Raw genomic sequence first — 17,131 nt, 5'->3', positions numbered from 1 at the left:
GAATACATGGAGAACATACTCTAAACAGGAATGGTAAAAAATTGATTGACTTTGTAGTTTATAATAATCTAAAAATAATGAATTCTTTCTATAAACATAAAGATGTACATAAATATACTTGGGCAGCAAGAGGATGGAAATCAATATTGGATTACTTTATACTAAATGAAAAGACATCAAAATTTTCACTAGATGTTAGAGTTCACAGAGGATATGAAATAAGCAGTGACCACTTCCTTGTTAAAATAAAATTAAGATTACCACCTAAATGGCTACAAGTAACAAGAACAGAAAGAAAAATTGAAACATTTGTTTATAAAACTAGACTATTGAATGACACAAATGTACAATGGCTATATGAATTAAGAATTAACCAATATCTAGATAAAATAAAACAAAACGAAGAAATAGAAATAGAATGGCTTAATATAAAAACGATACTAAATGCAGCAGCAAATGAAAGCTTAGGAAAGACCAAAAAATTCAATAAAAGGAAAAAACTGAAGATCTGGGATGATACAATGAAAGAAATAATCAAAAAGAAAAAAGAAGCCTATCACAAATGGTTAAGCAGTAAAAGATTAGAAGATGAAATAGAATATAAAAGAATAAGAGCCATAGCTAAAAGAGAAGTCAGAAAAAGACATAGAGAATCATGGAACAAATTTGTTTCTAATTTAGAACATGATTTATATAAAATAAGACCCAATGTATATAAAATTTTGAAACACTTAAATGCAGATACCAAAGAAAACATAAAATTAAACACTGAATTGAAATTAGAAGAATTTCTAAATTACTACACAGAATTGTGGACAGACAAATATTTTAAAAAAGACAACTGGCAAACAATTAATGAAAAGGAAATAACTAAAGAAGAATTAGAAATCAGCCTGAAAGAAACAAGAAACAGAAAATCACCTGGAGAAGATAAACTAGGTTCAGAACTATATAAATATGCAGGAACTAGATTCAAAGAAAGACTCTTATTATTTTTAAATAAAATTTATTCAACTGGTATCCCCCCCGAATAGAATGGAAAAAAGCAATTGTGATTCCTATCTTTAAAAAAGGTAATAGAGATGACCCCTAAAAACTATAGAGGTATCAGTATATTCCTTTTACAAAATATATAGCAGAATCTTAAATAGCAAACTAATGAAATATTCTGAAAACTTTATTTTAGAAGTACAAAATGGATTTAGAAAAGGACGATCATGTATAGACACAGCATTTTGCCTAAAATTAATCATAGAGAAAAGAAGAGAATACAATTTAGAAACACATATTACATTTATTGACTTTGAAAAAGCATTTGACAAAGTTAAAAGAAGCATTTTATTTAACATATTAAAAGAAAGACATACCAAATAATATCCTAAAAGCTATCATAAGTGTATATGAAAATAATCAGATACAAATAAGATTAAATCAGGAGCTATCATATACGAGAAAGATAAACCAAAGGGTTCGACAGGGATGTCCCCTCTCAGCAACTCTTTTTAATATCTACTTAAATGAAATAATAATAAAATGGAATAAAAATTTACATCAAGGAATTAAACTTTCTCCTACAGTAAACTTAAACACTCTCTTCTTTGCTGATGACCAAAAATAATAATTACAAATTCTGAAGATAAACTACAGAAAGCTATTTTAGATCTAAATGAGATATCAAAGATTATGGTATGATAATATCAACAGAAAAATCAAAAACTATGGCCTTTAAAGGACAAGATCCAGCAAGAACTAAAATAGTAATAGATAACAAGATCTTAGAACAGGTGAATTCATTTAACTACCTAGGATGTACGATCACATATGAAAACAAAAACGATATAAACATAAAAATTGCAAAATATTTCAAAATAACAGGTGTAATTAACTCTATATTTAAACCAAACCTAGTTCAAAAACAAACCAGACTAAAAGTATACAATACATTAGCCCTACCAGTCTTAATGTATGGAAGCGAAATCTGGACAATAAAACAAAAAGACAAACAAAGATTAACAACAGCAGAAATGAAGTTTATGAGAAAAACTGCAAAGTATACCCTATTTGATCACAAAAGAAATGAAGAAATTATGAAAGAATTAAACCAAGAACCAGTAATAGAAAAAATTAAAAAATATAAACATAAATGGATGGAACACGTTCAAAGAATGAAAACAGAAAGATTACCAAAACAAGCCTTAAAATACAAGCCATTAGGAAAAAGAAAACCAGGACGTCCTCTTAAACGATTCAACGATGACTTCTAAGGCAGGAACAGGCCATGCTAGGTCTAAATCCTTGATATGCATGATGATGATGATGATGATGAAAAACAGTTTATTTTTTATTCTTTTAAACAATTTATTATTTTTTCTTTAAAATATTATTTACCTTTTAATGAAAAAGGAAGAGGAAAATAAAGATTAAAACATAAACTCAAAATGGCAACAACAGCAAAAAAAGAAACAAATAAAAACTGTGCATCAAACTTTCTGAAAGTCTCCAGAAGATTCAATAATAACTGATTAAAACAGTTCAGTAATTGTTGATTTATTTGAGCTCCAAGGATTGAAAATTGTCTACTTTGAATTAAATAAATTCAAAGGTTTCATGCAAATATTTCTGCAAAATTACCTGCTATGTTTATAGAAAAGAATCGCTTGTTTATCATAACAAAAGGATGCAGTCTGTTTTGAAATAAAAATAATATTTATGTATCAGCAATGCACATGCACAAAAAAGATACAACTCAAGGATGGTTTGAATGTTTCTATTTATAGAAATATTCCACCCTTAGAATTGCTGCTAGTTTGAATTGTGATTGCTCTTAGGCTGTTAGTGAAAAGAAATGATATGATAAAGTTTAAAATAGAAGTAGTCAAATTAAAAAAGTTAACAGAAAAGTTAACCAGATAGGTAAGGAAATGCCATTTTATGCAAATTGGACCAAATCACTTTAATTTTCTTGTGTGTCATCAGTATATCCTGCTTGTGCTTCTATAGTGACAGCATCCTTTAGTTTGATTGATATCTGGTTTCAGTCTCATTCAGCATATAAGGAATCCTTAAGGTTTTTTCTCATCTGAAGGTTGAGTTGATTGATTCCACATGGGAGTAGCAGGATTTTTCATCCCACATTCTCATAAGCAGATAGCAAGGTTTTACATCTCACACTTTCATATGGAGGTGGCAGGGTTTATTCTCGAAACTCTGATTTTCTTCTCCCAGACCATTAACAGACTGTAGATATGATTAACTGCCCTATCATAGCATTAGTTAGATTCATATAAAGTTATTTGACTATCATAGGCCATTATATCCTACTGAAAGGAGATGTTTGCTATGAATTGTGGTTTATTCTGGTATTCTTCCAAGTAAGAAAGCATGTTTTGTTTTAGTCTGGATTACTCTCATTGGAATATGAATGTGTACATGTCTTAAGGGGAAGTCAAAAGTGGAACTGTTTTTGATAAACTGATTTCATTATTATTTTGTTTTTTAATCTCAACATTCATTTACAAGTTACAAAACAAATGTGTTTTGGAACTTGTCAAAAACATATAGTTAAATTCAGAAGAAAAAAAAAGTTATTATCATCATCATCAAATTCCTGACATGTACCCTCAAGGGTTGCACAGGATCTATATAATAATTTTGTAATTTTTAAGTTCTGTAATTAATCTCAGTTGGAAATAAAGACTATTTGAAGAACTTGAAAATGCTTCAGTCTTTATTCATCATCATCATCTTCTTTATACCCTCTTTTACCTTGCGGTGTTGAGGGTTCATTGATCAATCATTGAACCTCAATCCGTTTACAGGATAAGGTGGTCAGCCTTATGCCCCAGTATATCCTATGGGCTGTAGTGTTAAGTTCTCAAGGCCAGTTTGCTTGCTTTGTGGGATGAAAAACCCCAGAATAAATTGAGGAAAAAACCTTGCTGTCCACGCCCAAGACTGGCTAACTTGGCTATGGCTGAGGAAGATCCTTCAGCTCCTCACGTCACCGACGGGAATCGAACCTAGGACACTCCTTCCCCAGGCATATGGTTGCGAAGCGCACAGCCACTAGGCTAACCGCGTGGACTTCAGTCTTTATAGGTTTATTAAATATTTACCAAGGAGGATAAAATATACCTCTTTCTGATCCCTTTGCACCAAGAAACCAAGGTTTTGATAATAATAGCATCAAGCATATTTTATCTTTGATGCTGCTTGAAAAGTGGATTGCTTAAAACCTATTGTTTTTTTGGAACATTTTTATCTTCTAAAAATAAAAAGGATAATATATTTAATCTTGCATGACAGCTGCAGGAATAATTTTTTTTACTTAAAACTTTTATATTATTTGCTATATGTTCATTTCTTTTGTGATACATATAAATGTATTATTAGCTTTATATAATTAAGTATATGTGATGTGACTAACATTACTATATGATTTTTTTTTGTTAATTTTATTTATTTTTTCTATGCAAAGCTATACATGCAAAAAAAAAGTCTACTAAAATAGGTTTATGATGAAACCTTTCACATACTTAGTTCACTAATTTTACGTGCTTTCTTTTGTGAATCCTATTGGGAAATGTGAAACATGCACGTTACTGGTAATTATAACAGATATATTTGAAACACTTCAGTTTTTAGCAACAGTTTGTATTGAAAATGGAAAATTAAATTTGCAAATATTTAATAGAATAAACAAAGCTGGTATGGTGGGGAGCAAGGAATATAGAATAGGAGGAGATAGAGGAGATAAACAGAATTCCTGTGATTTACTCACAGGAATTCTGTGAGTAAATCACAGAATTATACTCACATATTCCTGTGAGTAATTATAGAGAAATCAGTGAAAATACTAAACTTTTGCATCTGATTTCAATAGTTGTGTTAGAAATAAAACAGTTAATCAAAAACTAGAGACCATTTGCTTGAGAGTTCTGAGAAAAATTAGGGAATTGAATAGATGGCATAAATGCAGAATTATATTACAAATAATGATATTAGTAAGGAACTTGACATTGTTATCATTCAGGAATATGTGAGTATAATTAAATCACAGAATTATGTTTATCTCCTCTATCTCCTCCTATTCTATATTCCTGTAATTAAAGTAAAGGCGAAATCAGATTATGAGTGAAAACTAGCTAAGTAGGCCAGAGTAAATTCTAAAGAATCTTTATATAGTGAGTAAGAGGAAGAATGACTAGGGAAGTATAAAGGTAGGTCCTGCCTTAGTAATTTACTCACATTTTCATTTGTGACAGCAGAACGACTATACTATGATACTGCTGGATTTTGCAAAGGCATTTGACAGAATACCACAGCATTCCTATCAGATATACTAACTTGTTTATTTCAATTTCACATTACATAGATTCAAAATCTGTGTGTGCACTATGAACTTCCACACTTTGCTGACACAATTTCTCTGCAATCATTAACAGCACTCCCCACCCCTTCCTCTTTTCACATTTCTATCCTTCTGGAAAATTATATATCTTTCTATTTCTATTCCTAACATCACATCCTTCTCAGACAACAAAGTTTCACTTATTCCAATTATCTTTGGGCATTCTGACTTGATCAATGCAACAAACTCAGCTCTCTTGTTTTGAATACTCCTTACATTTGTGTACAAATGTAACAATCCCTGTATGTTTGAGGCCATTCTACAAGCACCAACATTCTCTATTCTAGCTGCAATACCAGACGTCTCTCTTCATTCTGACCATCCCCTGTTTCCCTCATCTGGACTGATTTCCATTCCTCCCTGTCTTATCCTCACCTTTATGTATCTTGCGCTGCTGCAACCACATCTTCAACCTCGTATCTATCTTCTTCATGTTGTACAATCCGCTTATTGTGCAACCAGTCTACTTGTGCTATCCTGTGAAACAGGATAGCACAAGTAGACTGATCATTCACTACATTAACTTCTTGACTCTGTGTATTCTCAGAAAACAATAGCCTTTCTAAATGTCCAACATCAAACCCATTCAAATGTAATCCATCATCTTTAAACCCTTTTCTTCAAATTCACTCCGCAAATTTATAGATTGAACCCCCCCCTTTTGCCTTACAGCAGGGGTCTTCAGCGCATGGCATGCAGGGCACAGGTGGCCTGTGGAGCTCTTTACCGTGGCCCACCAGCCATTTTGAAAAAATAACTACTTAACATTAAAACGTGATTAAATAAAAAATAATTTCAATGAAGCCCACAGGCCACTAAGCTATACTGCGTATTTAGAATTGTAAGATGCTTTCCAGATTCACAAGGAAAGCTGTGCATTTGAGACTTTGCATAAACTCCTATAAAAATAAATATTAAATAAACATGCTTCTTCAGCCATCTACCAGCGCCAAACAGTACTAGTACTAACGTCGCAGGTAGATGGCTGAAGCAGTAGTTCATTCAAGTGCGCTATCTAGTGCCTTCCAGGCACATCCTGAAGGTTCTCGATACTTCGTTATTTTCATATAAATACAAGAGGATCTCATCCACAGTCAGTCAGTCGTGAACAGTGTGATATTCATGATAAGCACACACAGGTTCGTCGTGTCAACCATAGCCTATTGTGGTTTTATATTGTCAGACTTTTTTCATTAGTGTGAGACATTCAGTGTATAATAACTGTTACACGGCCATTTTGGATCATTTTTTGGGGTTACTTTCCATCACTATGGCGTCTACGAGTAAAAGGCGTAAATCAAGTGATTCTTGTCAGGTTTTTAACGAAAAGTGGACAAATTTGTACTTTTTTGTGCCGATCGACGATAAGCCAGTGTGTTTAATTTATCGTGAGTCAGTGTAAGCATCAAAAGAATACAATATAAAACGACACTATGAGACAAAAACATGCGTCCAATTTTGATCACCTTCAAGGGATGGCGAGCTTGTGAAAGAGTGTCTCATCGCTGCTGGGGATATTCTGTGCCCAAATAATAAGGAAGTGTTTAAAAAACCGAGTTTGTCTGGGGTAACTATAGCACGATATGTCAAAGAACTTGCCAATGACATTGAAGGAACTTTAAAAAAATGGTCGTCCGAATTTACGTCATATTCACTTGCTTTAGATGAGAGCACAAATGTGAAGGATACAGCACAACTGGCTATCTTTGTCAGTGGCATTAATCAATAATTCAATGTGACAGAAGAACTGCTAGCTCGTACCTATGATGGGAACGATGAAAGGCACTGATGTTCTTGAAGCCGCGAAGAAAATGATCCAACGTTTTGACCTCAGTTTAACCAACTTTGAGGGTGTGGTAGCTGATGGTGCCCCCTGCTATGGTGGGAAAGAACAAACGGTTTGTTGCGCTGCTACAGAAAGAACCAGATTAGAAGGAAAAGATTTCGTCCATTACCACTGTTTAATCCACCAGGAGAATTCATGTGCCAAAACTATTGGATTTGAGAATGTCATGAAAGTTAGTGTGACTGTCACCAACAATATTAGGGCAAGAGGATTGAATCATCGCCAATTTCAAGACTTTATGACCCAAGAGTGTGAAGCAGATCACGGCGATGTGGTTTATTATACTGATGTGCATTGGTTGAGCAGAGGTAAGGTTCTTAAAAGAGGCTTTGACTTAAGGAGCAAAATACAGCAGTTCATGCAAACCAAGAGGAATCCTATTGCGGAAGATCCGAAGTGGACGACAGACTTTGCCTTTGTGACTGACGTCTCGTTGCATATGAATGACCTAAATATGCGACTACAATCCAAAGATCAACTGATGCACACTCTTTGATCACATCAAAGCTTTTGTGGCCAAACTCAAACTTTGGGAGAGACAACTCTAAAAAAAAAAAAAGACTTAACTCATTTTCAGCTTCTCGCTGAGTCTAACTGTTTGTCTCTTGATGAATACGCTACAAAATTAGCTGTGTTGCAAAGTGAGTTTGAAGAGAGATTTAGTGATTTTCGTAACCAACAATCTTCTTTAGATTTATTTTCAATGCCATTCAGTGTCAATGCTGCCAAACTGCCAGGCTCAGTACAAATGGAGTTGCTTGAACTCCAAAACAACTCTTCTTTGAGAGAAAAATTATTCAATATGCCCTTGCTTACATTTTACAAAGACTACATTTCTGAGGATGCATTCCCTAATCATTGCTGGCATGCTTTGAAGATGTACACTTTGTTAGGAAGCACATACTTATGTGAGCAGTTCTTCTCCAGAATGAAGCATGTGAAGTCCAAGAAAGAACTCGGATTATGGACCAACATCTCGAGAATACTCTTCATATAGCGACTTCCAACATTGATGCCAACATCGACAAGCTGGTCAAGGAAAAACATTGCCAAGTTGCCCATTGACATCGTAAAAAATGAATGTTTTCTTCATTAAATTATCTTTTTTCGAGTATTGATTGTATTTACTTATTAGCTGAGTTTGTTTATTTTTATAGGATTTTATGTAATAAAGTATCAAATGCACAGTGTTCCTTGTGAATCTGGAAAGCATCTTACAATTCTAAATACCACAGTATAGATTAGTGGCCCATGGGCTTCATTGAAATTTTTAATGAGGCCTGCACTGTCTGAAAGGTTGAATACCCCCTCTGCCTTACACAATTCAGCCATCTTACTATTCATTTTCCTGCTCTTCTCCTCAATTGACTGTTGTCATACATAGGCAACATGCCTATGATTTTCCCAACAACACTATTCTTCTTTACCTGCAGGAACAACTTCCTCAAGTCTCTATCAACATTCTTTTTCTTTCCAATTCATTTGTGCCCACAACTACCACTAATTTTGATGCCTGGTCTTTCCTTTTTTTTTTTTGCAATGCATCAGTTATTTGTTTCATTGTTCCACCAGGAAAATATGTTTTGTGCACATTATTAGTAATCACACACTCTAATGATCGAGTTCCCATACAATGATATGCGACTATCCTTTGACTCTTTCTTCATAATACTAACTTTTGCTTTAATCTAACAAGACACTTTTTACATATGTTAATGCTTTCTTTCTTTGCTAACCCAAACAGTCCACAAATCTTTCACATTTTTCGGTGCATACATATAGCAATTTTTGCAATGTATCCACTGCGAAAATTCCAAATCAGAGCCAGACTTTTGTACAGAAGCCTTCCGTGCTGCTGACGTATGTTTCTTTATGGACACCATTTTCAGAAGCAGAACAAACAAACAAGTAGCAAAACACAATATAAACAACAAAAATTTCAACACTACCACTGAAGGACTTGTATTGACACTGAAAAAATGCAGCACAATTTCACTTCACTTTTATACATCAAAAGATGTATAAAAGATATATTTGGTTAATACTTGAAGTTGTAATGAAGAAATTTTGTAACTTTGCTTGCATTATTGTATTAATGTCTGGAATTTAATTTGAAACCATAGCATGTCTTTATATGTAGGATTTATTCAAATAGCTGAAATTTGTTATGTAATTAGTAGCTGATTTATATTCTTGAAAACTGCCCATCTGTATTTGTGTATTTCTTTATGTTCAAACACTGAGTTCATTATTCTTGCATTATTATAAATTACATGATCTCTTTTAGAGCTTTCGTAGCTTAGTTGGTGTCGGTGATACCCTTAGGTTGGTAAGACCTGGATTCAAATTTCATCCATGACACATAAAGAATGTTTACGATACTTTTCAAGTGAAGGCCAGTTAGCTGGTCTTATATAGGGTTTTTCTTCTTTTTGGCAACTCAGATTTTTCATCCTACAGAACAGAACAACTGATCAGGGAAAAAAAAAAAACAGAGCAAAAGAGAGAGAGAGTTAATAGACATGGTGAATGGACTTCATACCCTTAGTTCTCTTGGCTGTAGTTCAAAATAACAACAACAATTACAAGATCTCCTCATAGTTTGCGTCCATTATGATTACCGATATCTTCAACAAATTTACTTATATTTCATTTGAATTCCGTGTTTCCTGATCTATCATACATCTTTTATAATGTGGTAGATAAAGCTAAGTAATCTGTTTTGCAAGTTTTATCCATCCCATTTTGCAATTTTTTTTATAAAAGATGTTATTTTCTTTCTTTCTCATGCATAAATTCTGATTATTGTTAATGTTTTAAACCTAATTTCTATTATTCTTTCATTCCAATAGTTATAGAATTTTTAGAACACAGTTAATTAGAATATTTCTTATAGGTTTATGTATCATAAAACATGTTTTTGATCTTTCTTTCTTCCTCTTTTACTCCACTATAGACTTGTATATAGTTATTTGTTTCTTGGGTACCTTTTTTGCTTTGTTTTTGTTATTGCAATCTCTATGTTGGCTTAGTTTAATTGTTTTTCTTGATGAGTGATACTTTTTACATTCCTTGTTGTAGTTTTCATTATGTGTTCCTTTTTTTCAATTTTGTGTACAGTTTTTCTTGTCATGGTCATTTTTTGATGAACTGTTTGACTTTCCTTTGACTGAAACTTAAAGCAATTCACACTTCCCCTAAGGTTGTTGCCCGTAATCTCCAGAAACATCATTTCTTCTGTTAGGAATATTGAAATTATACCTATACACGGTATAGTATAAATTCAATGCTAGTGCCTTGTTCACACTTTTGGAACAGGGTGGGCGAGGAAGACGAGGTTAACATTTGAGCAGTAGACATTTTGTTGATACCAATATCTAGTCCTGGTTGTTAATATTGTCACCGCTCAATAATGAAACATAATATATAAACAGTTTGAAGGAGCTGCTATGGAAATCCTCTGTCCTCTTTTCTGTGGCCAGCTACTACTTTGAACAGTGGAAGCTCAGCTATTTCTTTCTCTCCATCCCTAGCTTTTTTTATGGCTATTATCTGTTGACAACATTTTTATAGTACAGCAGCATACAGACTTAGAGCTTGAGGTTATTCTTCAAAAAATAAATATTTTTTTTTTATCTTCATCTTCCACTACTTGTTGTGATAAAGATTAATTTAATGATAGTTCTGAACATATTATCTATGCTCTTAGTGCAGTGTATATAACAGTCACTTTTAAATCCATTAATAAAATACTCAATTTACTAACATCATCAGGATCAGACTGGTTAAACCTCATAAGTCAGATTTTGCTTAACATGGTGAAATTAGTACCTCTGTGTAAACAGAAGTGCTTTCAAATAAGACCATTTGTTCAGATTGATCAGAAGCATTATTATGATGTCCTTGTCATAACCAAAATAATATACTATCTGTACCAAAAATGTGGGAAATTGTCATAGTTAATTTGATTAAATGATAGAAAATTGTTTTTTTTTTTAAATCGTGATATAATATAATAATATGTTCTTTGTTACATTCTTTGTGTGTGTGTGTGTGTGTGTGTGTGTGTGTGTGTGTGTGTGTGTGTGTGTGCATATGCACTAATGATGCTGATGCCATATGAGGCATATAGTGAAATATTTGTGTTTTTAACTTAGTCATTAAAACTAGTCCTCTCTTCTTATGATGATTATGCTTCCTTTAATTAAGTTGCTTTTAAGGAACTCATAAGACCTGACAGGAATATGAGATGATAACAGTTGGTTAAATCATTACATTCCTTAGTGCAAGATCCTCTTTCTTTTTTTTTTTTCTTTTTAACCCATCTTTAGCAGACCTGCATAGTGGTAACAATTACTCAATTTACCTAGATATGCAAATAATCTACATTAGTTTTGTACCTTTGGTTTTTTTTTTTTTTACTTTGTTTTGAAATAAAAATAACCAACTCTTTTTTACTCCCCTCATGTAAAGCACTTTAGTAATTACACATAATTCCTCTTCCAAATACTTATAAATTATGTGACTGCATTAAGGGAATGCTTGGCTCACATAAATAAATAGTAATTATGCTTGTGGAAGACTTTATTCTTCTGTATAATTAAGTTACAAGAGATTTTTTTTTTTTTTGCTGCATTAAATCTACAAACATATTGTGTTATATTTGCAACTTATGTAGTTCTTTCATGTTTTTAATTTAATAATAGAATTAATTAAAACAGGAACCCTATTGTAATAGCCACATGGAAGTAAATAGTAATTTTTAGATTTAATTTTTTTAAAAAAATGTAAAATATTAATTTTATGTAATATCCACTTATAGAAACTGATGAGTAATCATTTTTTAGGTAGCCATTGGAGATCATAATGGAATAGTTCAGTGTTTTGGAATTAAAAGAGGAGATATACAAGTAAGTAACGTATTAAAGAATAGTGCATCATGATATTTCAGTGTGTACCTATATAACTGTCATTTTTTAAATAACGAAACCTGTGGTGCGATCATAATTAAAAGAAACGCGTATTGACCACAGTGAAAATTATTTAATTGTAAATATTTCATCCCAAGTATCTTAGGACATCATCAGTATAGTAGTTTAAAACAATAATAGGAATAACATACAGTTAGGGCGCATGATTACAATAGAATCTCATTAAACGTGCGTAACGTGTTAAAAAAAAAAAAATAATTATTTAACACAATTTTGTATGACAATTTCCCATACTTTAGGAATAGTAAAAATGTCGTTGCAGTTTAAGTTTGGTCTGTGTAGTAGGGCTTGAGAACTTCTTTGTATAAACGTTCATGTTTATATAAAGATCTATGTAAAAGTTTAGACTTTTCCCAATGGATCCTATGGTTTGGATTTTCAATTCCATGTTGAGAGAGGCCAGATTTTTGTGGTCCATAAAGAAACAATAGAATTACAAACTTAAAAATTTCCTTCTGATATAGTTGAATTGTTCGTCTGTTATTGCATCATGTTACTTCACTTGGAAAGGTCAAATTTACAAGCAAGAAGAAGGAACAGCAATGGGATCTCCTTTATCAACAAACCTAGCAAACTTGTTTCTAGAACACCTTGAAGAAAAAATATTCACTTTTGAACCTAAACCAAAAATTTGGTTAAGCTATGTCGACGACGTATTTGCAGTCTGGGATCATCCCAAACATGAATTACAACTGTTTCTAGATAAAATTAACCTTCTTCATCATCTTTACGTTAGAAAAAGAATCTCCACAGGGTATCTCCTTTTTGGATTTACACATCCAAAGAAAAGAAGACGGTTCCATCGCCACGTCTGTCTTTCGCAAGCCTACATTCTCAGGTCGCTACATTCACAATTCTTCCGCTCATCATCCATCTCAGAAATCTGGCTTCATTAAATCACCAGTTTCCAGAGCACATAAATTCTGCTCCTCTGAAGAATCTTTAAACCAGGAATTAGAAGTAATCAAAAATACAGCCATCCTAAATGGATATAATCCGAAAACAACTCAAAAAATCATCAGTCACTTCTCCACACATCAAACCAGACAGGAAGAAGTCCATAGGATTCCCATACCTTACGTCAAAGGCATCTCCGAATATCTTTCTAAAATTATGAAGAAATACAATTTTGCCACTACTTACAAACCTATCAACCAAATTTACAACTTGTTACCATCTCCTAAGGACAAACTCTCACCTTTGATGCTGCCTGGTGTTTATGAAATTCCATGCTCATGCAAATTATCTTACTTTGGACAGACAGGTAGGTCTGTTCAGAAACACATCTCGGAACATCAAGATCATATTCGTCTTTTTAAACTGCAGAAATCTGGCCTCTCTCAACACGGCATTGAAAATCCAAACCATAGGATCCATTGGGAAAAGTCTAAACTTTTACATAGATCTTTATATAAACATGAACGTTTATACAAAGAAAGCTCTGAAGCCCTACTACACAGACCAAACTTAAACCGCAACGACATTCTTACTATTCCTAAAGTACGGGAAATTGTCATACAAAATTGTGTTAAATAATTAACTTTTTTTTTTTTGTACTACTGTAACACGTTATGCACGTTTAATGAGATTCTATTGTAATCATGTGCCCTAACTGTATGTTATTCCTATTATTGTTTTAAACTACTGTACCGCTGATGTCCTAAGATACTTAGGATAAAATATTTACAAATAAATAATTTTCACTGTGGTTAATACGTATGTTTCTTTTAATTATAACTGTCATTTAGATTAGTGAAAAGCTTATCAAGTATACTTTTATGACATAATATTCTTTACTGTATTTGACAAGGTAGCCTAGACCTTATTATGCTGTTTAGTTATTATTAATAATATTAATCAAAAATAAGACATAACTAAAACAAACTTTTTTTAATTATTTTGTTAACAAAGAAACTGAAGAATTGTTTTTTGTTATTAAATAAGAAATTGCCAATTTTCTCATTTTACAACCTTGTAGCATTGACTTTTTTTATTTTATTTTTTATTTTAAATTCCCTCCATAAATGAAATTTCAAAATAACATCTATTGTTATTTTGAAATTTGAAGTGTTATAAAATAGACTAGGCCAATGAACTGCAGTGTGGCCTACAAGGAATTAAAAAGCTGAAATTGTCCCTGATTTTGGGAATTTCTTCTCTTTCCTCAGTGCTCAATTCCCATTATTCTATAATGAGAATTTAGTCTCTCTTTCCTTGTATTTTTGTGAAATCCAGATAACAAGTGTATGTGGAAGCAAGTCTCCAGAAAATATAACTTAAATCTGCTAGCCACAAAAAAATTTTACTCACCCCAAGTATCCGCCTACTTTATAAAAATATTGTTATCATGTTTTAAAAATGAAACAAAAAAGACAAAAACTGAGGAGATCTTTCTGAGCAATAAATACAAAATGTTATATTCAGGCAATGACAATCAAGGAAAAGAATGAGTAGCCATAGTATTCAACACAAAATACGAGGCTAATTTTCTTGAATGGCAGCCAGTCTCAAGTAGAGTAATGTGGGCAAATACGAGAATGGGGAACTGGACAATGAGACTTATTTGTGCCTATGGTCCCACAGAAGGTTCTGCTAAGGTAGAAGTGGAAGAATTTTTTGAGGCTTTAGAAAAAGCAACTGACACAATGAAAAAGGAAAAGTTGGTCCTTGTTGGGGATCTAAATAGCAGAGTAGGAAATGATTGTGAGACATACAAAAATATTTTGGGAAAATTTGGAGAAAAGAGCAACGTTAATAATAATGGTAAATATCTGTTGGATTTCTGCTCAGGACATGGACTGGTTATTACTAACACCATGTTCCAACATAAAATGTGCACAAATTCACATGGAGAGAAGAGGCAAGGAATAAGAAAGGTCTCATTGACTATGTTATTGCTGATAGTGATGTTTTCTCCCTGGTGCAGGACACCAGAGTGTACAGAGGATTTGAAATTGGAAGTGATCACTATTTAGTCTTGAGCAGGATAAAACTGAATTTCATATTGAAAAGAATAACATGTAAGAAAGTTTTAAAGTGAATAAAAGTTGAGCAGCTCTCAGATGTGAACTGTAGACTAAAATACACAAAGATTATTGAAGAAAAAATGAAAGAGTTTGAGAACAGGAATCAAAAGTTGGAGATTCAATGGCAAACTCTGAAGAAAACATTGATTGATTCAGCCAGAGAGGCATGTGGTGAGGTTGTCTGCAAGGATAAAAAAAATCAGAACTCCCTGGTGGACACAGGAAGTTAAAGAGGCAGTGAAGGAAAAGAAGAAAGCATATCAAAAGTTTCTGTCAAATAAGTCAGCTTGTGCTATATAGTGACAAATGCAAGAATGCTAAACACTGTGCAAAACTAGCTAAACAAAAGTCATGGGAGGACTTTGGCAAGAATATAGAAAATAAATATCAAGAGGGTGGCAAAATATTCTGGAGGTTGTTGAAGAAGCTTAGGAATGGAGGAAAGAGTGCTGTAAAAGGAGTTAGAGATGATAAAGGTGACATGAAAATGGGAGAAAAAGATATCCTTGAAATATGGAGTAATTACTTTGAAAAACTGCTAAATGAAATAAGCAGTGATGACAGCACATTGGTAAAAAACACTAATCAGGCATGCAGTCAGGAATACATATCCATACTTGAAGCAGAAAAAGCCATCAAAGGCTTGAAATGCGGAAAGGCAGCAGGGGGTAGATGATATTAGACCAGAAATGCTGAAGTATGGTGGTATAAGAGTCTTACAGTGGCTGCACTGCATAGTTCAGAAAGCCTGGACAGAGGGACGAATTCCCGATGATTGGAGTAGAGCTCTCATAGTACCCATATATAAAAAGGGAAATAAAACTGAATGTGAGAATTACAGAGGTATTTCCCTACTGAGTGTTCCTGGGAAGATCTATGCAAGTATACTTGAGAAACGGTTGAGAAGAATTGTGGAAGAAAAGCTTGGTGAAGAACAAGCTGGATTCAGGCCAAATAGAGGCTGTCAGTATCAGATCTTCACTTTACGACAAATAGTCGAGAAAGCATAGGAATATAACAGAGATCTGTATTTAAGTTTTGTCGATTTGGAAAAGGCATATGACAAGGTGCCAAGAGAGAAGCTATTCAATACGCTACAGTTATGGTGTCAATGGGTATTATATCAAGCAATACTTAGTCTTTATTTGAGTTGTAAGTCAGCAGTTAGAATTGAATTAAGTACAGGAAGATGGTTTAATGTTAAATCTGGTGTGAGACATGGATGTACATTATCCCCTCTGTTATTCATTATCTAAATGGATCACATTATGAAGGAAAGTGGTATTAAACATGATATCAAAATTGGAGATGTTAATGTCAGCTCTTTGCTTTATGCGGATGATGTTATACTTCTAAATAAATCTGCTACAAGTCTGCAAGATTCTCTGACTAAATTGAATAGCTGTTGTAATAGATATGGTATGAAGGTCAGCAATAAAAAGACAAAGACAATGAAAATAGGCAGAATCATTGAAAATGTCAACTGTCTTGTGAATGGAGAACCTGTCGAACAAGTGAAACATTTCAGCTACTTAGGCACGATTTTTACTGAAGATGGTAAATTAAATATAGAAATAGACAACAGAATCAGCAAAGCTGGTATGGTAGGAAGTCAATTGAATAAATTCATATGGAATAAGAGAGAAATTAGTCAGAACACTAAATTAGCTGTATACAAGACAGTGTTCAAACCAGTTTTAACTTATGGATCTGAGAGCTGGGTCAGAAGTAAAACACTTGACCAAAGATTAGAGACCGCAGATATGAGAGTCCTGAGAAAGATTATAGGCGTGAACAGATGGCATCAATGGCAATATTATATTAAAAATGAGGATATTAGGAAAGAACTTGACATTGT

The 17,131-nt window shown here is 33.0% G+C and overlaps 1 protein-coding gene across 1 annotated transcript in view; it reads left to right on the top strand.

Annotated features, from left to right (window-relative positions):
• Positions 1-17,131, top strand: part of LOC150105739 (BBSome complex member BBS7-like) — a 320,423-nt gene that overhangs the window by 45,218 nt on the left and 258,074 nt on the right. Inside the window, exon 4 of the mRNA XM_090395048.1 lies at positions 12,104-12,166. Coding sequence (XP_090251174.1) covers positions 12,104-12,166 — 63 coding nt within the window. The remainder of the gene's footprint in view (positions 1-12,103; positions 12,167-17,131) is intronic.

Source organism: Typopeltis vanoorti, chromosome 6 (assembly GCF_054136105.1).
Source record: "Typopeltis vanoorti isolate ZY-2024b chromosome 6, IOZ_Tvanoo_1.0, whole genome shotgun sequence".
Taxonomy (NCBI): Eukaryota; Metazoa; Arthropoda; class Arachnida; order Uropygi; family Thelyphonidae; genus Typopeltis; species Typopeltis vanoorti.
This window is presented reverse-complemented; position numbering and strand designations above follow the sequence as displayed.